Source organism: Ochotona princeps, chromosome 30 (assembly GCF_030435755.1).
Source record: "Ochotona princeps isolate mOchPri1 chromosome 30, mOchPri1.hap1, whole genome shotgun sequence".
Lineage (NCBI taxonomy): Eukaryota > Metazoa > Chordata > Mammalia > Lagomorpha > Ochotonidae > Ochotona > Ochotona princeps.
Genome location: NC_080861.1, coordinates 20,674,044 through 20,702,021, shown reverse-complemented (window position 1 = coordinate 20,702,021; position 27,978 = coordinate 20,674,044). Strand labels below are relative to the sequence as shown.

Genomic DNA, 27,978 nt, shown 5'->3' with positions numbered 1-27,978 from the left:
GCCTGGAAAAGAAGTAGAGGATGGCCCAAAGCATCGAGATCTTGCAGTTGCGTGGGAGACCTTGAAGAAGCTCCTGACTCCTAGCTTCAGATCAGCTCAGCTCTGGCCGTTGCAGCCACTTGGGAGTGAATCAGTGGATGGAAGATCTTTCTCTCTGTCTCTCCTCTCTATAAATCTGACTTTCCAACAAACACAAATAAATCTTCAAAAGAAAAAGCAAAGTACTTTATGGGTTAGCATTGCATCGTTGTGGTAAAGCCACTGCAAGCATCGCCAGCATCCCATATGCGTGCTGATTTATATCCTGGCTGCACCACTTCTGATCCGGCTCGCTGTGATGACCTGAGAAAACACCAGAATATGTCTGAAGTGTTTGTGTCCCTTCACCCACGTAGGAGATCCGTGTAAAGCTCCTGATCCTATCTTCAGCCTGGCCAAGGACTGGCCATTGTAGCCATCTGTAAAATGAACCGGTAGGTGAAGAACTCTGTGTGTGTGTGTGTGTGTATTGGAAGCAGTTGAACTAGTTCGAGAGAGAAAGAGAGAGGCTTTCAGTGCACGTGAAGGGCTTCATTAATCAGGAGAGGGAGTCTGGCTAGACCATTCCCTTTTGGGAGACAGCCTGGGACCACTTTCACATGACAAGGTGACGTGAGGACAGTGGCCTCCCTAGGGTATAGCTTTGCACGTCTTGCAGTGGGAGAGAAGGTGCAAGCCGCTTGCTCTGTGCCTGTGTTTGATGGTAGCGCCAAGTCCTCATCATGGTGTGTGTTGTTCCGCACCGAGGCAAAGTCAGGGTGGCTTAGCAGCTTGAGAAGGCAGCGGCTTTGGCGTTGTGGAGCCACTTCCTTTCTTCCCAGCCTAAAGATAAATAAATCTTTAAAAACATTCAAAATATTTTGTAGTTGTCTTGAACCTAGTTGAAAGTCTGCTAAAGGAGACATGCCTTAGCGGACTTTAGTCTGTTCAAGTAATTTGATTGGGTTTTTCATACAGGCAACTCTTATTTAAAAAAAAAAAATTTTTTTTAGATATTTATTTTAAAGTCAGAATTACAGAAGGAGAGACAGAGATCTTCCACTTGCTAGTTCACCCCTTAATTGACTGCAGTGGCCAAAGCTTGGCCGGTCCGAAGCTGGGAGCCAAGAGGTGCTTCTGGGTTTCTTGTATGAATGTAGGTGTCTGAAGTCTGAGCCATCCTTCGCTGCACCAGCTCTGTTCCCAACCATTTACTCCACTTGTTTTTGCAGTTTATATAATTATAATTAAATTGACATGAATAGCTTTTTCTGACCAAATTGACACTTAAAGGCAGACAGTGTAACGTTATCCCAGAAGCAAACTTGTTCCCTGAGTTCTCGGTGTCCTGGGGGAGTCAGTATGACACAGGGAAGTTATGAGGGCCCTGGTTGATTTAGCAAACCAGTTAAATGGAAATTGCCCAAAAGCGTGTGCGATGAAACAGCTCGTAACAGCAAATGAGGGCTCAAAAGGAAGATCAGTTTCTAGATGGTGACTTTTGAATTGTGTTTAGTTACATCTGGTTAACTTCACAAACTCTACATTCGTTCTATAAAAAATTACCCAAATCATGAATGTATATAGCTGTTTTATGAAAGGGTGTTCAATGGAAAACTGATTTTTTTCTGATTCTCTTCCAAGATATTATGGATCCCATGGTGGCATTTTTTCTTGTTTCTGAAGTTTATCCTAGTTTCTACATCAGTACTTCTTCAAAGGTCGGTTAGAATAAGGTCTTACTTGCTGTATTTGTGCAGGAGTTTGCCTATTGACTAAGATCATCCAGCCCCCTAATTGCTTGTTCTACAGTTAACCCGAGTTTGGCTTGTCTTCGTTGGGCTGTCTGTCTGCAGTATGTGTCTGATTTCAGTACATTGATTCCTTTGCTGAGACTGTGGAATATTTAGGAGAAGATGTTTTATGCTGGTTTTTTTTTTTTTTTTTGACGGAAAAGTAACTGAATTCCAAGCTAGAAACAATGATTGCCCATCTGAATGGCCCTATGAGGGCCTTTTCTCTGTGATCTTTCTTTCTCTTCCTTTACTTAGCTGTCTCACACTGCTGTTTATGTAAAGATGTTTAAGTCTTTCGAATCAGTACCATTCTGGCTCCTCCTCTTATTCCACAGCCAGGTACTAGAGGTGGCTATTTAACTATAGGGTAGCCTGATCACAACCACTTGGCCACCTTGAGTCTATAGTGGGTCTAGACAGATGGAATTGGTAACAGTTCTTGACATTGTGCCTGTGTGTGTGTGCGTGTGTGCCTGTGTGTGTGTGCGTGTGTGTGTGTGTGTTTCACCTCCTGCTTTGCAGGAAGTGCAATTCCATGGAGTATAGAGCTTGTTTATTTCTGCAGGTATAGGAGAGCTCTCCTTTAATAATGAGCACACATGCTACTGCCTTTGTGCAGTCATATTATGTGATCTCTAGAAAAAGGTTGACATTCTTTCCAGGCTAGATGATCGATCAATCTAGGAAAATAGTCCATTTTTGTCTCATTTTAATATTGTTTCTCTGTAGCCAACCTTACTTATTAGGAAATGTTAAGAGTGGTTTTGAGGTGCTGTTGCCATTTTGATCCATTTGTGCCACATTCATGAATATTACTTTCAAAGCCATCGGAGGAAGTTGATTGTCTTCCTGACACCATTTGAACTGCTAACTCTTATTTCTCTATTATAAATACAGTTTGTAATTTGTTCTTCACTGTCCTAGCTCTGCCTATAAACATAAAAATTGTAAAGTGATTTTCATAGGCACATTAACATCTGCTATAATGCTGGATTCAGTTGTTTTTTAAGTTGATCAATTGATTGCATACAGACAGATAACTTTTAGCTCTTGTTTCTTTTGCTGGATGATACCAGTTTGTCTGGCTTGGACCAGTATTAAGCTGGAAGTTAGGAACACACACCAGTTCGCCTGCGTGAGTGGCAGGAATCCCATCACCGCTGCCTTCAAGGATGCATTGCTAGGAAACTGGAGGCAGGAGCCAAAGCCAAAAATAAGATTGATTTGTGCAGTTGTCTTTGAAAGTGCATATAAGAAAATAAGTCTTCCTAATCTAAATTTCTTTTTGTGTAAGCCTTGGCAAAGCTTTTGCATCCTGAATTTCAAGACTTCAAGAATAGTGTTCCCAGATGGTATGTGCTCTGAAGATGTGGTATCGTTAAATATATTGTTTTCATATTTCTGAGAATTTGGCTTGCATTAGTATATATTATTTCTCCTCACTCTCTATTTGAAGATTGTTCAGAAAGTTCATGAAAATTCCTATTCATAAAATTCCAGCAGCTTTTTTCATAATACGTATTTCCCACAAACTTTCTGAAGACTTCTTTTAAAAAATTTATTTATTTATTTATTTTTATTTTTATTAGAAAAATTTACAGAGAGGAGAAACAAAGAGAAAGATCTTCCATCTGTTGGTTCACTCCCCAAGAGGCCGCAACAGCTGGAGCTGAGCCAATCCAAAGCCAAGAGCCAGGAGCTTCTTCTGGGTCTCCCACATGGGTGTAAGGTCTCAAGGCTTTGGGCCGTCCTCTACTACTTTCCCAGGCTCCAAGCAGGGAGTTGGAAGGGAAGTGTAGCAGCTGGGATTAGAACTGGTGTCCATATAGGATCCAGGTGTATGCAAGGTGAGGACTTTAACCACTAAGCTACCATGCTGTACCCAAGACTTCTTTTTTTGTGACTCTTTAAGTGTGAACATGTATTCAATCATGTTAAGTCAGTTACGTTGCAGAAACAGACTTCAGGCAAGACACTTAACCTTTTTGGTTCTGTCATTTCACTATGTAATGACAGAACTGCACTGTATTTTATTTTAAGCCCTTCATAATTTTAAAATTCATCTTATTCTGTTGGCAAAGAATTTTGAGTTCATATTCTTACATGTGCCCTCCACATGCAAATAACGTAAAATTTATCTCTGCAATTCTAGAATAATATGATTGAGAATGCACAGGACTTTTCTCTATAACATGGGTAAACAGGGGGCATTAATTCTTTTTTTTTTTGACTAGGTAATGCTTCTATAGCTATGCGCATATTCACCATGGCTCCCCAACTAGCAACTGCATTAAGTAAGGAGGAAACTGAAAGTGGTGTTCAGTTGAGCTGTTGTAGTGTGTGGGAGAATTCTGGTCCTGAATCCCCAAGGCTGTCCCCAATAGAAATCTTGAATGTGATCAGGGCCTCGGGTTGCTCTTTCTTTTCCTGTCCCCTGTCATGGAAGCATGCTTATACTTGGTTGAGCCTGCATACATGTTAGAGCACCAGATCCCGGAAAAGCAAAACAAAGCAAAACAAAACAAGTAACACTTAGGCGTTTCACGAAATATTTGACATCTCTCCTGCCACTTTTCCCACAGAAACACAGAAGGCTGATGTTCTGCTTTACGTCTCTATTTCTGCTCTGCTCTGATGAGGGTTGTAGCTCGTCCGCACTTGTTTTTGTATTTCCCACACACAATTAAAATGAAAGAAATGTGTGGCTGGCAGCGAGCATTGTTATTATGCAAGCTGATTTAAAGGAAGTTTTATAGGAAGAGAAGCAAGCCAAGCAACAGTGACATTTAATTTTCTTGGAAACTTCTCATCCAGCCTGGGAAGTCTGCAGCCCACACATTTGCAAAGGAGAAATGGTAAGGTTCCGAAATAGGAGGAGGATCATGTCCTATTAATGATGAACAGACCATGTGAAAGGCAATGAGTGTTTAACTGGTGTTTTCTCCTTTGCTTGTCCTCACATTTGAATGTTCGAGGTTTTAAAAATGATATGTCAGATCTTCATCATTTTTGGTCTTTTTTGATTTTTTACTCCATTTTAAATGGAAAATTTAGAAGAGTAAGAGGGAAGAATGTTAATTAAGTTCTGGCCAAACATTCCAGGGTCCTATGACGATATTATCTCAGTGTACCTGACAGGAAAGACACAAATGTGGAAGATCGCTGGGTTATGACCAGCCCTGAGTCCCACTGGTCCTACATTAGTTAAAGGGAACTTGTAAAATGTAGCTTCTTGGTGTATTGGAGTCTATTTCTCTCTGTAAGTCCATTAATAATTGTTTCATCTAAATACATGCCGTGGCATTTGGAACATGTACATTTATTATGGTGATCTCTTCATCATTATGTGGTATCCTTCATCTCTTTTAATGTTTTTCATGTTGAAGTCTATATTAAATGTTGTAAGAATGGCTATGCTGCGTTGTTTTTCTTTGTTATTAGCCTGGGGTATCTTTTTTCATCTTTTCAGTTTCAGCCTCCACATATACTTGTTGGTGAGATGTGTCCCTTTGTTGTCATCAGATGCAGAGGTCCTGTTATTTGGACCAGTTGCTATTTCCTGTGGCACATTTTCTGATTCTTTCAAACTCCTGTATGTGCTTCTGAGTTTTTTGTTGTTATTTTTTGTTTGTTTTTAAGATTTACTTATTTTTATTGGAAAATCGGATACACACAACGAAGGATAAAAAGATCTTTCATCCATTGGTTCACTCCCCAAGTGGCTGCAATGGCCAGAGCTGAGCTGATCCAAAGCCAAGAACCAACAGCCTCCTCTGGGTCCCCTACATGGGTACAGGGTCCCGAGGCTTAGGACCATGCTCCACTGCTTTTTAAGGCCACAAGCAGGGAACTGAATGGGAAGCCTGGCTGCCAGGACATGAACCAGTACCCATGTGAGGTCCTGGCACATGCAAGGCAAAGACTTTAGCCACTAGGCTACCACGTTGGGCCTCTTGTTGCTTTTAAGGAGTTTTATAACATTTTTTAAAAAATTCTTTATCCATTAGTTGCTGGATGTCTTCCTCAAGTAGCTGCACTAGAAACAGTGTTTTGCAGCTTCACAGTTACTTCCTTCATTGTGCCTGTGGCTCTTGCCCTTAGCAATTGCAACCTTGATGAGCAGATTCTTCTCCCTGAGGCTGGTTTCCAAGCTGTGTTTCCCACAGGTCTACACGTTGACTGTACTGATCCCATTCATTGCCTGGTTCTCTGTGCATCACTTGCCTCACTGGCTGCAGCCAGTTTTATTCTCAGTCTCACGTGCTAGACTTCTGCCATGGCCTCCACAGCCGGGGCTCCTGGGTCACCAATCTCTGCGCCCTGTGATCCTGTGTTGTGGCCACAACCATTGCCGCTCAAATATTCTCCCACCTCTGGTTCCAGTAAGTGCCAGGATTAGGGAGATATCCCAGGAGTGCCAGAAGTCTCTGTTGCATGATTTTTCTTTTACTTTCCTCTTCTTGCTATAACTCACTGGCACCTAAGTCGGGGGTACAACCTGGATATATTTCGAATGAATTTGTAGGATGCTATGTTGATATTATTTTCTTGGTTTGATTAGTGCAATACATTGAGCCACAAGCGTTACAGCCACCTCTTTTGTCCCATGTGTCCTCCCCTCCCCAACCCCTCACACGTGTGTGCACCCAGTTGTTTGCTTCAGGAATCATACTGGCACCCAATGTGGCTCTGGTGGGGATCTGGGCCTTGCAGTCCTCTCTGTTTCCACATTCATCTGTCAGGGTTCCACCACCCTGCTTCTTCTCACAATCGCATTAAAAAAAACCAGTCGGGCCTGGAAATTCTATGGCTGGATTCACTCCCTGCATTTCCTGCGATGTCCCCTTTTCGCCTGACCTCTGGTGTGCTCTGACCACCGCTGGTTGTCTGCCTGCTCTGGTGCCTCTCCGCTGCTTCAGAGTCTCCAGATTTCCCGCTGACATCTGCCTGTCCCCTCGGAGACTGTTTCTCTTGATTGTGCCCTCTTTGCCTCTTTGCTAATCTTTGTCCATCCATTTTAACATGTCCTCGCCCTATTCCATCATGTTGTTTTCTGCTTTTTGTTGTTTTCTGTTTGGTGCAACTGTTCACTATTGATTGCATCCCAGTTGTTTAGATCAGTGTTAATCCTTTGTTGGAGTCCTATCCCTGTGATCTGAATACCTTCTGATACAGTTATCTTTTAGCAATCTGTCAGCTTTCAATACAGTTACACTGAGGAGCAAGATTGTAGCACATAAACCATCAGGACAAACTTTACCAGTGCATATCACAGACATATGGAGTTGGAGTGTGTTACCTTCCAGGTATGTGAATGTGTTCGCCAACACGGTAGTTCTGTTAACCCTATAGTTCAGACATTTTCTAGAGACTTCCTGGCATGGGCATGATGGATAATTTCGTATGATTTCTGGCATCATAGGCAGTGGCTTCCTGCGCTATACCGGAGTCTCTTTGGAGACCTTTGTCCTTGGTCATACCTGCATATTTACATGTTTCTCCAAGGTTGTGGTGCTTCCCTCTATTTCCTTTAAAGTTTTCTGTTTCTTTGTTTGCTTTGTGTGTTGCCATATAACCGTGACTTCATAATTTTTTTCTTTTGCTTATTCACTTATGTTGTTTATTCTCTATTGCATTTTCTATCTCATTCATTCTATGGTTTAACATACGATTTATGTTAACATACAAGTTTTTCAATGATGTACTTATTGGATGGGTAGTAGGACAGTAACCTAAAAAATCTGTTTATTTGAAATCATAGTTATTGAGTGAGAGGGAAAGACAGAGGAAGAGAGATCTTCTGTTTCTCCCCCGCCCCTACATGTGGCCTCAACAGCTAGTGCTGAACCAAGTCAAGGTCATGAGCTAGGAGTTTGATTGAGTTTATCACACGGGTAAAAGGGCCCCAAGTACTTAGCCATATTCAGCTGCCTTTGTTTTGTCGTTAACAGCAGAATCCACAGTGGAGCAGCCAAGTGCCCAAGGAGCATCTGTGGGGTGATGGTGGTATGGAGGGTACCATAGACCAGCCCTTGTACCCACCCCTTGCAGGCTGCTCTCCCTTAGATACAGCCCCCAACTAATGCGTGAGAGGAAACAGTGGAAGGTTGTCTCCTGAGATCTTGCTACCCAAGCAGGAGTCCCAAATGGAGTTCTAGTTCCTGTTTTTGGCCTGGCCAGACCTTGGCTGTTATAGCCTCTTGAGAGTCAATCAACAAATGAAAAATCCCAAATCTTAAAAAATGGAATTCTTATCTTTTTTGTTTAAATCATTTCTCTTTGTTCTGTTCTACTTCATTTATTGTGAGACTTACTCTGGTATTTTTGACTAGCTTTGTGTGACCTGGCCTAGTTACCCTGTGCAGAGATGCTGGGAAAGCTATCTGGTATGGTATATGGGAAGGCTTTTTTCTTACAGTCTCGGATTCAGGGATTTGGGGCTGGAACCTGGAGCCTCTGTGTTTTGTCTGTAGAAGTTGGCCTAGAACCTTAGTCTAATTGAATAGGTCAGTTCCACACCCCTCTCAATTCTTCGGTCTGTTAAAGCCTGCAGTTTCTGGGGCTGGCATACTGGCATTTCAGGATAATCCTTTGCCTGCAGCACTGGCATCTCACACGGGTGCTGGTTCTAGTCCTGGCTGCTCCACCTCCCATCTAGCTCTCTGCTTTTGGCCAAGAAAAGCAGTGAAAATGGCCCCTTGCCTGACATTGCCTTCTGTGTAACTCTTTCAAGTAAAAATAAATACTCTTTTTAAATGTAGGAATCATTCCAGAAATTAGTTGTCTTCATTGGTACTCCTAAAATATTCCGTAATGATTCAAACTAGTGGGATTAATGTTTCCTACTGCATGGCTAAAGGAGACTTTTAAAGGAATCTGATTGTGGCCTGACATCAATTCAAAGAAGCAGAATTGACCCAAGAGACTCAGCTAAGAAACCATCTTTAGAATAATGAATAAGTTCAGTTAGGTCACAAAATGAATAAAACTGTCATTCATATTGAGGCAATTAAAACATATAATGGAAACAGAAATTTTATGACAGTGACAAAAAACACATGTAAAATGCTTAGGAATTGATTTGATAAAAGTGTAGAACTTAGATGATTGAAAATCACGATAAAACTCCAAATACAGACCTAAGTAAAGATTATTTTGGCTATCATGTAGACCATATGGTGCTTGCAGTTTGGTTAGCCTGTTTGACCAAGATGATCCCAAATTATCCATGTTGTCTGGCTCATTGTTCATTTGATGACTGAATAAATTGACACCGTTTCATTTATTGTGGGAAATCTATCACTTATTCAGAAATATATGAACATTTCCCGAGATGACGAAAGGGCCTATGTTTCCCTTGATGAATATAAACTGCAATTATTTCTGTTTTTTTTTTAATTACTTAATCGTTATTCATGGTTTATTTACTAATTGTTGGGTTCTTACTGCCTCTGAAGCACTGCATAGGTAACATTGGTTATGCTTCTGGGGCTACTGCCATGGACTGTTGATCAGTCTTGGTTTGCTGCTTGATTCCTTGGTTGGCCCTGTCAAGCACCACTAATACACAACTGTTTTGTGTAAGACTTTCGCTGAGTTTTTGTGTCTGGTAGGTAAACATCGAGGAAAGGGAGAAAATAACATGATAACAAATTCCATAAAATAAGAAGCAATAGAAAATTAAGGCTCCTTTATCGTCCCTGTATGGGGGATTTCTCTTGTTATCTTGGGACCTTGCACCCACATGGGAAACCCAGAAGAGGCATTTGGGTCCTGGCTTTGGGTCAGCTCAGTTTTGTCCTTTGTGGCCACTTGGGGAGTGAACTACCATATGGAAGGTCTTTTTCTCTGTTTCTCCTCTCTGTAAAATCTGATTTTACAATAAAAATAAATAAGTCTTAAAAGTGACAAAAACCCTAGAAGTGGAGGAATTACACTAGAAGGGTTTAATTTAAGTAATTACTGTTTTAGGTGATTGAACACAGATATAAAACATAGCATGAAATCCAGAACCCTATTTAGTATGCAATAAATAAAATGTAAAAATCTAGAACATATAAAGAGGTATTTATATAATCTAGGATTAAGGAAGGCCTTTCTAGTAGTGCATATGTGTGTGTACACATGTGTGTGTATATATACATAGTACTCATGAAAAAATTTAAATCTCGTGTGTCATATAATATGATGAACCTTATAAACATTATGCTAAGCAAATGAGCCAATTGTAAGATACCTCATACTGTTTGAATTGTTTATATAGAATTTCCATAGTAGGTAAAGCCATAAAAATAGACAGTAGATTAGTAGTTGCTAAGGGAAAGGAGAAGTGATAGAATGATTAAAAATACACATGAAATTTTTCTTAAGAGAACTAAAAATGTTCTGGAAGTGGGGAGTGATGCTTGAACTTTGTGATGTTGAAGTTAAAGCTCAATTAAAATGTTTAAAACTAAATTTGTCCCACTTTATATTTCATCAAGAAAACAAAACTCAGTACTCCTATATCTGATGGCTAGTGCATAGAAATTAGGGGCTGGTGTTGTGGTGTAGTGAGTTAAGGGACTGTCTGCTGGTTTGAGGTTATGCTTTTTCACTTCTAATCCAGTAGCCTGCTAATGGACCTGGCAAAGTAGCAGAAGCTAACTCAAGTCCTTAGTTCATTATGTGGAAGACTCAGATGAAGCACCTGGCCCCCGCCTTTGTCCTTGCCCCAGCCCTGGCTGTTGTGGCCATTGGGTAGTGAACCAGCAAGTAGAAGATCTTTCTTTGTCTCCCTCTGTTTTTATAACTGCTTTTTAAATGTAAAATGAAATATTTTAAGAAAAAGGATAAAAAAAAATTGTGAGGGCAAATGACTAAAACATTTGAATTGCAAACTAATGAAGTGAAATACATTGCGAAAATGAAAATATGTTAAAATTTTCATCATTGAGTATATTTTAACATAATGATGTGGATTTATTGCAATTTGCATTCTGTAGTATTTTGGAAGACTTACAGGTCTTTGTGTTGCCATCTCTGGGAATTTACCTTAACTCTAAAATGTTCGCATTTGAAACCAAGTAGTAAAATAATAGTAAAATATGTACTAGCTGGTAGGGAAAAATTAGAATATGTGATACATGAAACAAGAGAGTCTCTGGGGTCCTGTGCTATAGTGTAGCAGGTTAAGTCTCTGTGATACTGGCATTGCGTACAAGCACCAGTTTGAATTCCAGCTACTCCATTTCTGAACTGTCTTCCTGCTGATACGCTTGGACAAGCAACAGAAACTTTGTCCTGGCCCAGCCCTGGCCGTCGCAGTCATTTAGACAGTGAAACAGTAGATCAAAAATTATCTCGCTGTATCTCCTCCTCTGTCTGTAATGCTTGTAAATGAAATTTCAAAAGGAGTACCAATGGAAGTGCACTTTGTAAAGGTTCGAGAAACATACTATAAAATATCAGCGGTAACTGCTGACTATGGTAGATACAAGTAATTTGAATTTTCTTATTTATTATCTAGATCTTCTATTAAGCAGTTTTCCAAATATTCCTCACTGGAACAATCTTCTATAATTAGAAATCATAAAGTTTTTAAATGTAATACAATGTTAAGTATAATGAAAGCTTCTGGTTTTTTCCTTTAATTATTTCCTTTTCCTGCAATGAACATGTAATACTTACATATTTTTTTGGAATACAGAGCAGTATTTCCATATACATAAAGACTGTCATATAAACAGATTAAACAAGACAACTGGCCTTTCCAATTTCTTATCTATTCTGTGTGCTTGAGCCTACTAGTTGCTTCTGTTTGCTTCTTTACACAGTAAATGAGTATATACAATAACTATTCATTGTAACCTGTGGTCACTCTGCTGTGCTGTAGAATACTAAAATGGGTTCTTTCTGTATGGCTGTTTGGGAACTTGCTATCCAGTCTATTTCTGTCACTCCCTTCCTAACTTTTTCCATCTTCTTGTAATCACCATTCCGCTATTAGACTGTTTGTTTTTAACTTTCCTGTTAGCGATAGGACTTGTGGTATTTGCCTTTCTGGGTCTGGCTTATTTCACTGGAACATGAACGCCTAGTTCCAATCATTTTACTGCCGATGCTAAAATTCAAAACATTTCATTTAATTATTTTAGTTACTTACTTAAAAATTTGACTTTTCATGGTAAAGTTGCATATGCTAAGGGATTTCATCTTCCACCCTCCCCAGACACCCTCCCCAACACTGTTTTGCCCCTGTATTATTATCATAGCCCTTTAGCAACAGTCACAAGCCCATCATTCTTCTGTTTCAATGTGTCAAGACATTGTAGGTTTAGGCAATGGTAGAAAGTCCGGTATCTTGTTGTCAGGATGTCTTGAACAGTTTGATTGGAAGTTCATCTTTTATTCTGGAGTACAGTTGCATGCATACATCAGCATCTCTTGATTTCCCACTATGTTAGTCTCCATTATTTAGTTCAGCTGTGGGAATATATGCAGCCTACTGTTCATTTAGCATATTGCTATTGTTCAGTTTCCAAATATGTGCACAGCTCCTGGGATATTTTGACCTCTTAGTCTCCAGTTTCAGTCAGTCTGTATTATCTGATCGGGTTTTCCTTTCCTTTAGCCTTGGATATCTTTCTTCATCATTCCACTTTCAGTGTCCTTGCATCTTTTTTGTGAGATGCATCTCCTGTAGACAACTTAAAGATGGGTCTTTTTAAAAAATCCAGTCCATTGGGCCCAGTGGCATGGCCTAGCGGCTAAAGTCCTCGCCTTGAAAGCCCTGGGATCCCATATGGGCGCCGGTTCTAATCCCGGAAGCTCCACTTCCCATCCAGCTCCCTGCTTGTGGCCTGGGAAAGCAGTTGAGGACGGCCCAATGCATTGGGACCCTGCACCCATGTGGGAGACCCGGAAGAGGTTCCAGGTTCCTGGCATCGGATCGGCGCAGCACCGGCTGTTGCGGCTCACTTGGGGAATGAATCATCGGACGGAAGATCTTCCTCTCTCTCTCTCCTCCTCTGTGTATATCTGGCTGTAATAAAAAATGAATAAATCTGGGCCCGGCGGCGTGGCCTAGCAGCTAAAGTCCTCGCCTTGAACGCGCCAGGATACCATATGGGCGCCGGTTCTGGTCCCGGCAGCTCCGCTTCCCATCCAGCTCCCTGCTTGTGGCCTGGGAAAGCAGTCGAGGACGGCCCAAAGCATTGGGACCCTGCACCCGCTTGGGAGACCCGGAAGAGGTTCCTGGTCCCGGCATCGGATTGGCACGTACTGGCCCGTTGCAGCTCACTTGGGGAGTGAAACATCGGATGGAGGATCTTCCTCTCTGTCTCTCCTCCTCTCTGTATATCCGGCTTTCCAATAACAATAAAAAAATCTTTAAAAAAAAAATGAATAAATCTTTAAAAAAAAAATCCAGTCCATTAATCTATGTTCGAATATTGTGTTTAAGCCCTTTACAGTCAGGATTATTATCAGTTGGTAGTGATTTGGTCCTATCACTTTTTGCAGTGGGTTTCTCATTGTTTGACTTAGTCTTCTTTTGTTGTTTTATTGGGAATTCTCCACCTTTTCCCGTGGTTTTGGTAACACATCCTTATATAACATCCGAAGGGCAGGTCTAGTACAAGTGTAGTCTTTCAGCTTTTGTTTGCTGTGGAAATATTTCCTTTCATTTTCAAAGATAAGGAAAGCTTTGTTGGTAATGTTACTCTGTGCTGACGATTTTTCCTTCTAGGGTCTGGAATATGTCACTTATATTCTCTTTTGGTCTTTAGAGTTTCCTCTCAGAAGTCAACTGTGAGTCTGCTTGGGGTTCTTGTATAAGCTAATTTATTTTTTCGTGTGTATTTTTAAGTATCTTTTCTCTTTTTGAACAGAAGAGAGCTTGAGGCAGTTCTGTGCCCCTCCTATATTTTGTTTCCCAGTTCTTTCTCCACGTTAGGGAAGTTCTCAGATATTTCATTGAATATATATTTTTAATTTTAGTGTTTACCTAGTTGATCAGGGTGGGAAGAATCAAGGTTAAGGAAAAGTGAGTGTTAATATTTTTTTCCAATTTTTCTGTATCCTCCATGTGTATATGGGCATGCTGTCCATTACTCTTTTGTTTTCTACTGAGGAGGACCAGTTCTTGCAGGCAGGACAAAGACCTGGGTAAAGTTACCTGGGTCCCACTAGGCACCTTGCCTTGGGGCTCATGGACCTGGCACCCACTGCACAGACAGGGTCAAAAACCTGAGCCAGGCATCCCAGACCCCATCAGACCCTCCCCTGAGATCACAGACCCAGCACCTGCCTCTCCCAGACTGGCATGGCTCACCTCATCTTGGCATCCAGCAGTGGCAACTTCAGCCTGGCTTGGTCCAGCCTGCCCCCAGTTCCAGCTCATGCTGGTGAGTGCTGCAGCCTAGTCAGACCCAGCTAGCCCCAAGTCCCAGTCCTAATGTGAACTGGCTTGTTTTGTGGCCTGACCTGGCCCCCCCTACACTCTGTCATGGTTCTCAGATCTGTTATGAATTGGCCCAACCTGTCCCGCCCCCAGACTTGACCCACATGTATTCTGGCAGGTATTGTGATCTGGCCTGGTTTGGGCTGCTCCTTGCCTTGGTTTGTGCTCATCTGCTAGGATTGTGTCCTAACAAAGGAGTTCCCCAAGCTCCTCTATTAGGCCTCCTCCCAATGGCAGATGGCACACACACCGTTGGGTTGTTGGCCCAGTTTGACTTTTTCCACCTCTTATTTTGGCAGGAACAGTGTCTTTGCTCAATGGCCCACACCCATTCCAGTTCTTACTATAGGGTGTCACAGCCTGGCCACACCTGTACCATACTCAGAGAGTTCTTGCCATGGTAACACGGTAGCTGAAACCTAGCCCAGGCCATTTTCTATCCACACTGGCTCTCACAAGTACCAGTGGGTGCTGGAGTCTAGCCCTGCGTGGCGTTCCCTAGACACAGTTCATGTCGAGGGAGACTGCAGCCATGTCTAGCCCAGCCTGGTGCTCCCATTCTTGCTCTCTGCACTACCTAGCCCATCCGGGGGCATCCCCTTAGCTCCCCAACCAGGCCCGTTCCAGCCACAGATCTGCATGTGTTAATGGAGATTTGTTCCACAGGAGTGAGCACCTGTACTCCCCTACAGATTTTGCCCCCAGACTTGATTCACTCACTGGCTGGTTAGTTGTGGCCTAGCCTCACATTACCCATTCTCTGTTCCAACTCACTGCGGTACTGTGAACTAGTTGGACAGTGGCGGTCAGCGATGAACCATCCTCACAAGCCGAGTTCAAGTTTCCCATGTGGGCTAGTGTATCGGTTCTGACCCTTGAAGATCTTCCAGTTTCCCCCTTCCATACCGTTTGGTCTCAGCCCCCTCACTTACTTGCAAGTATGGTGGCCTTGTCAGTGGAAGTCCCTCTTCACCTGCAACACACTCCTTCGGTGGTCCTCCTTCTTACACATCTTCTTACCCACTCTTCTAATCAATCCATGGTCCTGGAGTCTGGGAATGCTTGGGTTCCCCATCCCAGCCTTCATAAACCCAATTTTCCATTGAGGTGGTATGCTGGCCTGCAGCTCTGCCTGCCAACCAGGTTCTAAGCTCCTGGCACATGTGCTGACCTGGGACCCTACTCCTCCACACAGCCAAAACCCAGACCCGATCAAAATTCTCAAAGTCCCATCCACCAGCACATAGGCCAGCATACTATCCTAGGTCTCCGGTGATGGCTGATGCTAACTACCCCAGCTCAGGCCTCCCATTTGTGCTGGTACTGAGTTCTGACTTTTAAAGGTTCTCCTGTTCCCCGATATAAACCAGTCAGTCTCAGTCCCCTCGCTTACCTGCAAGTACAGTGGCCCTATCTATGGAAGTCTTTCAGAAGTCATTCCTCACCTGGACATGAACCCTCAGGTCCCTACTCACCCCCACCTGTGCCAGACTTCCTATAGTTCCACACCCACTAGTCCCCAGAGTGCACTGTCTGGGCGATCTGAGGGCTTACTTAGCTTACTTAGCTTCTGGACGAACTTAGCTTATATTTCTGCACGTTCTTGAACCCCAGTAACTCTTATGTTTGATTTTTGGAGGTGTCCTTAATTGCTGAATGCTTTGCTTAGCTTGACTCAGTTCGAGCTTTTTTCGATTGTTTTCCCATTATCACTGTTAGGTGTCTTGCAGTTCTGATTTTCTTTCTTCTGCCTCACTCATTTTATTCATTGAGCCTTTGCACTGAATTTTTAATTTAGTGTGTTCTTCATTTCTCATGATTTGGCTTAATTTTTTGTTTCAATGTTGGTATTTCCTGTGTAACATTTTCCTTAAATTCCTTGAACGCCTATGTGTGCTGCTTGTTGTAAAAAGGGAGCTTTATAACATTTAAAAAAATTTCTGATGCAGCAGTTCCTTCTGAGTTTTAAATCATCTTTGCAGGGGAGGCAACAGTGAGCACATTCCTTGTGCCTTTGGCTGTTCTGTTGCCTTTGGCTATAGCACTCTGATTAGCAGATTCTTTTCCTTGGGGGTTGCTTTTCAAGCTGTGCTGTCCTGAGGTCTACTGTTCTACTTTTCTGATCATGGGCCTAGTTCTTTATTTGCCAATGCTTGTGGCACCAGCGAGTTTTAGTTCTGAGTTCCCATGCTCTGCTTCTGCCACAGTCTCCAGCTGGTGCTCGCAATTCATTGATGTCCACTCCATGCTCAGTCCTTCTACCGCTCCAGGTTCCAGCACTACCCAGGATTAGGGAGACATAGGCTATGACTTTGACCTGGGTCACAGGGTTGTAGGTGGTGTTGGTTTCCCAGGTTTCTTTTTTTCTTTCCTCTTGCTGCTGAAACTTGCTGGCAATTAGATCTGGGGCTACCTGGTCCTATTTTGGGTGGGATTCTTTGAATGCCAAGTGGGTGTTGTTTACATGATGGGACCACTGCAATGCATTGAGCTAGAATGGAAGTAAGTTCACCTCTGGCTCAGTGAATGCTCAGTTCTCTCTTGTTCCTCCCCCTAAGTCTTCGCAATAATATTCAACATGTTTCCTGATATGCAATGGTGGGTGGCTAGGCTTTGAAATCCACCCTAACTCCACGACCAAATTCTTGTGCTCTGTCACTCTGCATCTGCTCGTGGTTGATTTAAAAAAAAAAAAATCAGCTGGACCCACAGTTCTATTGCTGAGTTCAGCTCCCAAATTCCTAGTGAACTCCCCTTCCCATCTGGTGGCCGGTTGAGCTGCAGTCACCACTGGGGTATGTACTCACTGCAGTACCACTCTGCCTAGTGTTCAAGGTCTCCAGGTGTTGCTCCTGGGCCAGTCCTCTCACATTTCCTGAGATTGCGTCCAGGAATCTGCTGCTTCTCAAGGAATCCCTCTGCTACTGTTTAAACTTGTCCTCACCCTATTCTATCTATCATGGTGACATTCCCCCAAGAATGGCTTGCACAAGTAGCTAGTTCATAATGTTTCCCTCTCTTGCTAGCTTCCTCTTGTCCTTTCACCTTTGGCTAGGCTTTACAATATTTAGTTCTGGTTGGGAGAGGCTGAGTAGGAAGTTAGCTCGCTGTGGCTTGATAGTAAGTTTTGAGAGGCTGAGTTCCATTAGAGGTTTCCCTTGCAGTCTCCTGTGAGCCTGGGATGGAGCAGAGCCTGTCACCCAGGAGGGGTGAATGAAACATAAAATTTCCCTCATTTTAAATAGATGAATAATATTCCATTATATTTATATATCCATAACTCAAATTTTCCTTACCTGTTTACCCATGATTGGATGCCTAGTTTGATTCCATATCTTGGCTATTATAATAGTACTGCACTGAACATGAATGTGTACAGTTATCTCTTAAAGATGAGATTTTCAGTACCTCATTGTAGTTTTGATTTGAATTTCCATGATGGCTAATGATACTAAGTATTTTTTTTTCAGAATTTGTATTTCTTTGAGTTATATCTCTTCAGACCTTTTGTCTTTTTCTCGAGTGTTTCCTTAGTTCTTGATATGTTCTGGTTATTAATCTTTTGTCAGATGCCTAGTTGCGAATATTTTATCCCAGTGTTTTGGTTGTCTTTTCACCATGATTGTTTCTTTTGCTCTCTATAAGCTCTGTAATTTGATATGATTTCATTTATCTAGTCTTGCTTTTGTTGTCTGTGCTTTTCCAAAAAGTTATATTGATGTATTCAAGTGTTTTGCCTGTATTTTCATCTAATAGTTGCATGGTGTTGAGTGTTTCAGTTTGATATTTGATCAGTGTTTTTGTTGGATACTCAATTTTTCCAGCATCATTATTTGAGTTGTTGTGCTTCAGCGTTTGTAACTATGCTTTCCAAGATCATTCGCTGTAGACGGCATGGAGGCATTTCTAGGATTTCTGTTCTGTTCCATTGGCGTGTCTGTCACAACAGAGTATAAGAAACTTCAGGTTGTTTTGGTTATATTGACTCTGTAGTAGATCTTGAAATACTCTGTTGTGATGCTTCCAATTTTTTTTTAACTACGTATTTGTATCTGAAAGATTACAGAGAGTAAGAGAGAGAGAATCTTCCATCTGCTGAATGACTTCTTCAGTGACCATAAAGGTTGGAATTCAGCTGATCCGAAGCATGGAGCCAAGGAACTCTTGCATGCTTCTCACATGGGTGCAGGGGCCCAAGGACTTCAACCATCCTCTGCTACTTTCCCAAGTCATGAGCAGGGAGCTGGATTGGAAGTGGAGCACCCCCAATGCCTCCAGTTTTGTTCTGTTTATTGAGGATTATTATAGCTGTTAGAAACTTTTGTTGGGATTTGTTTTGGGAGTTTTTCCAGGTTTTTATCTAGATATGTGAAAAATGTTGCTGGTGTTTTGATGGCGGTTGTGTTGAATCTGAATTATTTTGAGTAATGTGTACATTTTAATAGTAATAGTTCAGTCTGTAAACCTGGAAGCCTTCCTTCTGGTGTCTTCAGTTTTGTTAGTGTTTTGTAATTTTCTTTGCAGAAATCTTTGACATCATTGGGGAAATTTATTCCAAGGTATTTTTTGTAGCTGTTGTGGAAAGGATAGCGCCTGTACATTTTTTCCCAGTGAGTTGATTTCTGATGTATAGAAATGTATTGCTTCTGTGTATTGATTTTGTTTCCTGCAACTTTACTGAGGTCACTGACAGTCATTTTATAATAATTGATTTTACTTGAAAGGCAGAGTAGGGAGAAGGAGACGCGCATGCGTGTGCGCACGCGTGCACTTAGCATAGGCACTAATTCACTGCTCAAATGCTGTCAGTGTCCAGAACTGGGCCAGGATTGGCGTGGAATGGTTGAAGTCAGGTCTGCCCTGTCTGTGACAGGGACCCACACACTTGCCTCATCCCTAGCTGCTTTCCCAGGCACACCAACAGGGAGCCGGAGCAGAAGTAGCGGGGCTGGCACTTGAACCCATGCCCATATTTTACAAACAGCAACTTGACCTACTGCGGCACAAGGCTGGTCCCCGCTTACCAGTTTTAATATTCTCTGGGAGGGGTCTTTAGGTTTCTCTCTCTCTGGAGTCATGTCATCTGCCACCATGAATAGTTTGATCCTCTCCTTCCTTTGTTGTCTTTTTCTCCTCTTGCCTGATTGCTGTGGTTAAAACTGCCAGAGCTGTATTGAATAAGATTGATGAGTAGACATCCTTTTCTGGTTCCAGATCTCAGAGTACATTATTTCAGTTCCCCATCCCATCCCACTGGGATGTTGCCTCTCGATTTGTCACATGTAACCTTTGTTTTATTAACCTTTGTTCTTTTCATACCTAATTTGTTAAAGTCATGGATTACTGTTATTTTGAATGCACTTTTTCTGCATTAATTGAGATTATGATATCATTTTACCCTTTCTGTCATTGACATTTTATATTAGACTTACTGATTTGCAAATGTTGAACCATCCCTATGTCTGATAAATCCTACTTGGCCACAGTGAATGGCTTTTTTCATGTGCTGAATTTGATTTGCTAGTATTTTGTTGATAGTTGTGCATATGTTCATCACAGATATTGGTCTGCAGTTTTGTTTTTGTTATGGCCTTCCCTGATTTTGGAATCATTGCAATATTGGCCTAGTAATATGAGATTTATGTAATAGTGTGAGAAGAAATGCTTTTAATTTTTCCTTATCTTTGGAAGAAAGTGTTTTTATCTTTACTCTTTTTTGTGTATATGTATATGCCTTAGCAGACAGGAGATTAGAAGAGATGTTTCTCATTTCTTCTACTAAATACTACAAATTCCAGAAAGTTATGCAAAAGTTACCAAACCAGATTCTCTCTGGCTGTCCGTATGAGTAGTCTTCAGGAGGTGTATAATTTCCAGATTTGACCATTTCATTAGTTGTGGTTTATAATATACACCATTGCATAAATAAGACTTTTTATAATGTGTATATCTCAAGATCTTTCTTTTTCAAAAACTTGATATTTTAGGGTTTAAAATCAGCAGCCTATGGAATGTAGTTCTTTCTGATGGTGCTCTTATGCTCTCTGTATTTAAGAGCTTTTTTCTCCCTGATTTTTAGACGGAATCATGAATAAACTGCAGGATAAGCTGGACCAGATGATACCATGAAGAGAAGTTTACAGGTCCTCTATTGCCAACTGTTAAGTAAGTTGATACTTTATTTCTTATTGTCTGGACTATACCGGTGTTTCTGTCTGCTTAATGAGAGAAACTTACACTTATCTGGAGAAAGAGTGGGGTTGTATCTGTATTGGAGGACAGTTAGTTCCACTTCGGCTTCTTTTGATAAATTATTATGCGTTGCATCTTTTTTTTTTTTTTTGCTTTGTACATTAGTTATAATATGGACTCTGTTGTAATGCTGAATTGCCATGTTAAATGTGGCTAATTTGATAATAAGTGTCAAACACATTATTATTCTTGGTTTTGTGATAGAATATAGGATTATCTAGTAATATCTTCTAAGGGTTCCTCATAGGGAAGACATGGTGAATTGGTTTTTCTGGATTTTGTCATTTTGAACCTGTTGTTTGTTAGTGCAGTGCATTGTTTGACTTAAAATATTAGGTATGATCATGCAGGATTCTTACATGAGTGACAACCAGGTGATTTCTTCGTTTTGTGATATAACAGGGTGATTAATTTTGGTTTTCTACATGCTGCTCATTTTTTTCTGGAAATCAAGCCACAATATACCAGTAGTCTTTCTGTGATTATGTAGCCTTTGGTTTTGTAATTGTTGCTGAAGGAATACAAAAACCTCTACCAATTGGTAGGCTAGCTAGCTGTTCTGAATGACCCTCTTGTAAAACTAGACAGTGGACCTCCATATCAAACTAAAGCCTGTAAGATGGAAAACTTGTGATTCCTTTTGCTTGCCTACTTCCATGAGGTCAGTGGAGGACCCATCTCTTCTAAGCTTAATAGCTCCGTTAGCTTTGGCTAAGAAAATAGAATGAATGAAATGCCAAGAGATTGAGTGCCAGTTATCCGTTAGACCTTAAATCAGGTTATGTTGCATTCCTGTGCAAAGCACTTTATCTACGGACAGCATTTTGGCTGGGTAGTTTAATTGGCTCACTTCCTCTCAGCAGCCTGTTTTAGCCTGATGGAAGTTGCTAAGCACTGTGAGTACTCTCATGTTCTTACTTAATGTATTTTGTAGGTCTGTGAGTTTGTTGCCTGTTTTTAATATTTGTTAGAATAAGGCTTTGTCATTGTAAGTGATGGAATTGGGGCCATTTGAAGGATGAATAGGCTTTCACTTGTATACAGATCCTTTAGAGAAGGGAAGGTAGGCATTGCAGTAGAGATACAGCATATGGAAAACAGCCTCGTAGAGCTGGAGGTAGCAAAATGTTTGAGTTTGCCTATGCTGATTGTATGTGTCAATGTTTGGATAATATGTAAAGCCATGTCTCTGAAAGTCATTAGGTATAGACCAATGGGGGGGATTATCAGGTTAAATCTCCACCTATCAGGCCAGCATTTCCCTGTGGATACTGGTTTAGTTACTGGCTGCTCCACTTTCAGTCCAGCTCTCTGCTTGTAACTTGGGAAAGCTGCAGAGGATGGCTAAAGCCCTTGGGCCGCTGCACCCATGTAGGAGATATACAAGAGTTCCCTGGCTCCTGGTTTCAGATCAGCTGAGCTTCAGTTCTTGTGGCCTTTTGGGGAGCCAACCAATGGATGGACTCTCTCTCTCTCTCTCTCTCTTGTTCTCTGTCTCTCCTTAGTGTAAATCTGTCTTTCCAATAAAAATAATTAAAATTTTTGGGCCTGGCATGATAGCCTAGGGGCTAAAGTCCTTATCTTGCACTCTCTGGGATCCCATACGGGCGCCGGTTCTAATCCCAGTGGCCCCGTTTCCCATCCAACTCCCTGCTTGAGGCCTGGGAAAAAAAGTCTAGGACAGCCCAAAGCCTTGGCACCCTGCACCTGCATGTGTGACCAGGAAGAAACTCCTGGCTCCTGGCTTTGGATTGGCTCACCTCTGGCCATTGTGACTACTTAGGAAGTGAATCATCGGTAAGAAGATCTTTCTGTCTGCCTTCCTCTCTGTATACCTGACTTTCCAATAAAAATAAATACATCTTAAAAAAAATAATACTTTCCCTATGTTGTATTTGCCAAGGAAATGACCAACATATAAGCTTCATCTCCAAAGGGGAGAATATTAGCAATTTTTATTGCTAATTAATATTATTAATATTATTGCTAATTAATATTGCTAATATTGTTACTGTACCACAGACAAGAGTATTTTAAAAGTATGCTTGTGATTAGCATAGCAATCAAACAATGCGTAAGGTTCCTGTATCCCGTATGAGAGAATCTGGGTTCAGCATCTTGCTGACTGATGACTTCCAGCTTCTTATTAGTGTCGACTCTGGGAGGCAGTGAACATAGCTAAAGTGATTGAATTCCTGCCAAGATGGAATTCCCATTCCAGTTTTTGGCTTTGACTCAGCCCAGTCCTCAGTGTCGTATTTACAGATGGAATAACTTGATGCATTTCTTCTCTGTCTCACTGTACGTGTTTGTCTATCTCTGCTTCCGAATTAATCTCTTTTAAAGGGTGTGGCAAATGGAGTTAAGAGATAGACCTAATAGGTGTAGTAAAATTTTAAAATCCGTTTGCGATTTTTCAAGAATGCCATAAAATTGCTGAAACACCTTGATGAATAATGTTCAATTATTTTTGCAGGAAGATGCCCTTGTCTTATAATTGCATTTCCCCACAAACTTTAATCTTTTAAATTTTTTGTTATTTGAAAGGCAGAGAGTTTGTGTCCATCTACTGATTATTCTCAAATCCTTTTACACTGAGTGTAGCTGGATTAGGTGAAGGCCAGGAGCCTGGGACTCATTCCAAGTGTCACATGTGGGTGGCAGATATGCAGTTATTTCAACCACCTTCTTTCTCCTCAGCAGGCATTAATAAGAAGCTAAATCAAAAGCAAAGTAACTCAGACAGGAGCCAGGCATCCCAATATGGGATACGGGTGTCCCAAGCAGCAACTTAAACTCTGTGCTGGTTGCCCCTGCCCTCCTCAAATTACTCATAGTTCATCAAAATGATAAAATAAGGCGAGGATATGCTGCAATGAAGGGAGAGGCATTGGCAGAGAAGAGGCAGAGAGGGTGTAATTCCAGGTAATAGGAATGGGCAGGCAGATGGCAGAGAGTCCATGAATTTGGGGGAGCAGCAGAGACAGCAGAGCAGCACTACAGGTGAATCAAGCCATAGAATTGCTGGTTGCATTGAATTTTAAAAAGCTGATCATGAACTTAAAAAGAGCAACAGAGCCAGCCCTTGCGGAATAGTATGGGGGCAGGGGTGCTATTTGCAACAGAAGCACCCATCACCTACCACCACGGACTGGAACCAGAGCAGCTGAGACTTGAACTGGCCCTCCCACATGGAGTGCTGGCATTCTGTTCATACCATATGCTACCACTCAGTATGATTTAATAGATACTTGGGAATGGAAAAAGTACTGACTGTCATCACAAACCCCTAAGAAGATGTCATTGCGTGGGAGACACTGAGTCTGATTCAGGAGAAATCAGGTTTGGCGCTTGGCTTTTGTGTCCTAGAATTTCATTGTTAATTAATTGTTAGGAACACTCAAGCAATAGGTAGGATCTTTTTTTTTTTTATTATTTTTCCAATTTGTTTTATTCTTTGAAAGGCAGAGTTAGGGAGGGAGGTTGAAGGTGATGAGAGAGAAAGCAAGAACAATTTTCTATATACTGATTTACATTTCACATGGTGTCAACGGCCAGGACTTTGTTAGGCCAATGCCAGGTTCAAACTGTGTTTGGGTCTTTGTGGGTGGCATGGTCTGAAGCAATTAGGCAACTTCCACTGCTTTTCCAGGGGATTAGCAGGCAGCTGGATCAGAAGTACAGCACCCAAGACTTCAAACCGTGTCCATAAGGAATGTCAACATTGTAGGTAGCGCAAGCCAGGGCACCACCATGCTGTTCCCAACTGTTATGATATTATGACAGCAGTAGATTTTCATATACCAGTATCAACTCAAGTGAGAGTGGTTTGAATACGTACTCAAACTCAAGGAGGATTGTGAATTATTCATAACTTTATTGTTTACACTCAAGACATATTTCACAAGTCATCATCTATGTTGTTGCTATGACATCCTGTTTGCTCACTCGTACATCCTTTTCATATACTGATCTATGTTGATCACACCACACAACCCTTTGTTCAACCCGAAGAAATACAGGTCCGTCCATATCACAGGTGGTGGATGGAATCAGGGCCCCTGAAGAATTTATGAGGGAAAATATGTTCCCTTTTCTGTACACCTGAAAGCAGAGATCTCGTTATAGGTTTGTTTTGCCCGTGTCATTACCGTTCACCTTGACTTTCCAGCTTTAAAGTCATCCCTGTCTTGCTTTGTGTTCCTCTTGGATGCACGGGTACCAGCCTCTGTTAACTGCTCTGTGACCACATTCCTTTCCCTGAAGAGCTGCCTGTGTTCTTTTCCTGCAGCATTTTAATAGTCGTACTTTTTATGTTATTCTCAGGACTTCTCCTCATTAATTCTTACATTGCTAGCTCCCTGTCTTCTGGCTGATGGTCTTCCAGTAGCTTTGCATCAACTGATAGCAGCAGCTCTCACGGTATAGTTCAACAACTCCTGGGAATCCCTGAGACTTTTCCAGGGCCTTTCTTTTGCAGCTACACATACTTACAAAATTATCTTTTTCTTTTTTTTTCATTTTTCAAGCAAAACAACAGATGCCAGCAGTTGAACACAGAAGCTGATAAGAGAGCAGTTATCTTTCATAAACCAAATATTAAAGAGATTTACTCATATATTAAATGATTCCTTTCACTAATTTCAATTAGAAAATATGGTTGTTTTCACTTTAAATGTTGTTTGTGAACATTGTTAGCATGATCAGTTTATTTTCTAATGACTCCACGAGTGACTTCTCTTTTGCTTTGCAGTTTTATTATTTAGAAAAAAATGGCTCAATATTAAGTGTATAGAAAAAAATGCTCTTTTGTTTAGGATGCACAAAAATTTTTAAGAGTATACGGTTGTGCGAATCATTGACCCTAAGTATATTCTTAAATGTTTTAAAAAAATATACACTTTGTTTATAAGGCATAATTATAAAGAGTGAGAGAAATGAATCTTTTGTCCACTGATTCATTGTGCAAATGACCTGAGCAGCTGGAGCTAAGCCAGCCCAAGGCCGGGAACCAGGAGCTTCATCTGTGTCTCCCAGGGGCTCCAGGATCCAAGGACACGCACCAGCTTCTGCTGCTTTCCTGGGCATATTAGTCGGGAGCTGGACGGGAAACAGAGCAGCCGGGACTGGAATCGGTTTGTACATGTACTGACAGCATTGCTTAACCCACTATGTAATGCTGGCCCTGAATCTTCAACTTCTTATGTTAGTATTGAAGCTATCAATTCAGTTCCAGATTCCATCCCCAGCCTTTCATCACTTCTGCCTTTCAGATCCATGACTGTCCCATCCACAGTTACCTGTACAGTCTCACAGCATAACACAAATGTACCTGCCATTTGTACCTACATACACATATGCACCACACTCATAGCACAGACAGTATGTCACACACAGCTCATATACATAACACACCATGCCACCCGTGTAGCACACACACAGGCACATAGACAACACAGTATGTGGTGTATGTGTGTGTACATTCACATATAGCACACATAATTTTACTCATGCATGCACACGCTTATATACACACACTAAATGTACTACCATATATATATACAGTATTGTACCACACATACATATGCTATTTGATACTTACCGTATGTACTGCACGTACATACTTACTACAAAATACTCATGTACTGGTGGTATTTGGTATAACACATAGTAAACACTCTATACATACACATAAACACAGCACCACACATACCATCCTGCAAGCACATACTTCATACCACTCCCTAGACTTATGCCCTCTTCAAATACCCATCACCATTAAATACATACCTTATTAAGGTATGTATTTATACATTATAAGCACAGATCTACACACCATACTCACAGCCTAGACAGAAAAAATACACAGACCATACAAATATACATATCACCCATGTGAACATCATATCACACACATTGTACACTGAAAATATAAACACCACACACACAACCACATTCCATAGTCTGAGACATTATCCCACTGATGAACTCTACCACACAATGATAGCATATACACGTGCCTCATCCAGCAGACACCTTGCAGTGTTCTGTCCATCATACCTAACATTTATCTCCCAGGAAATATCTTCCTTTGGGCATGGATGTGCTTGTTTTGTCCTCTCCTGTTCCTTAGACTGCCTATCATTGTCCGGGAAGCCTAGAGTCTGAATTCTAATGGGACTTATAAATGTTTTATTGGGTTACCATATTTCATCAGATTTTGGGATGCCATTATCTATAAGATATACACTGTTATTTTATGAACCACTGGGAAAGGGAAAAAATTGGGTACATTATCATATGCCATTGGTGGTTTCTTATAATGTGGAAGTATGTCTATAGATAAAATAGAATATCATTAGGTTGGATTGTGGCTGATTGAGTAATATATCTGCACTGAATTCTGCCTTGGAATAGAATTTTAGTAAACCTCTTTTTAGGCTCAGCTCTACCTGAGGTGGTCACCACGTGAAAAAGAAAGTTCGTTTTGGCAACTAAGAGAGACCACAGAGCTATACAATTACTAACTGAAGCTGACTTGTGTATTTTTGTCTTCATGGTTTGTTTCTCTTGATGAAGAGGAAATTTGCCCTAAGATTAAAGGGAGTTGATTTAAATCCTAATTTACTTGGTATTTGTATCCAAACAAATATAACTCCAGAAATGCATGCCTTTTAGATGTTGTAGGCACTCAGGTCCTACCATTTTGTATGCAGATGGGCATATCCTAGCATGAGGCAATAATGAGAGCTTAAGTTTCTTTTTTTTTTTTTAATTTTAAAGGTTTCTTTATTTTTATTGGATAGGCTGATTCACAGAGAGGAGGAGGAGAGAGAAAAAGATTTGTCTGATGGTTCACTCCCCAAGTGGCCACAATGGCCAGAGGTGAGCCATTCCGACGCCGAACCAATTCAAAGCCATGAGCCAGGGGCATCTGCTGGGTCTCCCACACAAGTGCAGGATCCCAAGGCTTTGGGCCATTCTTGCCTGCTTTCCCAGGCCACTTTCCCAGGCCTGGAAGTGGAGCAGCCAAGACAGAGACTCCATATGGGATCCTGGCAGATGCAAGGTCAGGATCCAGCCACTAGCTACTGGGTCGGGCCCAGAGCTTCAGCTTTCTATATGACTTCTTCCTTTCCTTGTTTTCCTTTCTCAGGGAAGTTGTCTTGCCTTGCTTTTTATGCTGCTTGCTTTCAACTTCTAAGTAGTGACAGCGTGGCAGCCATGACAGAGACCTTGGTTTGGGGGTTAAAACAGCTTGAATTCCTGCCATTCCTCTGAGTCATTTCTCACATTATTTTTATTCTTTTCCACACATCACACTCCAGTTTGAACACGCCTCCACCAGTGAATACCCGTTGGGCTGTCTGCCCTGTACCTCTCGCAAATCTGTCATAAATGAGTCTACTGATCCTATTAAAGATGCATGGCTCTTAGGAAAATAGAAGACTGGTGTATTTAGTACGAAGA

The 27,978-nt window shown here is 41.4% G+C and overlaps 2 protein-coding genes across 3 annotated transcripts in view; both read left to right on the top strand.

Moving 5' to 3' along the window:
* Positions 1-27,978, top strand: part of SLC22A14 (solute carrier family 22 member 14) — a 980,905-nt gene that overhangs the window by 554,148 nt on the left and 398,779 nt on the right. The gene's annotated exons all lie outside the window — the stretch shown is intronic.
* TMEM108 (transmembrane protein 108) overlaps positions 1-27,978 on the top strand; it is a 295,366-nt gene that overhangs the window by 115,214 nt on the left and 152,174 nt on the right. The window contains exon 3 of the mRNA XM_058657207.1: positions 20,336-20,421. Coding sequence (XP_058513190.1) covers positions 20,382-20,421 — 40 coding nt within the window. The 5' untranslated portion in view covers positions 20,336-20,381. The remainder of the gene's footprint in view (positions 1-20,335; positions 20,422-27,978) is intronic.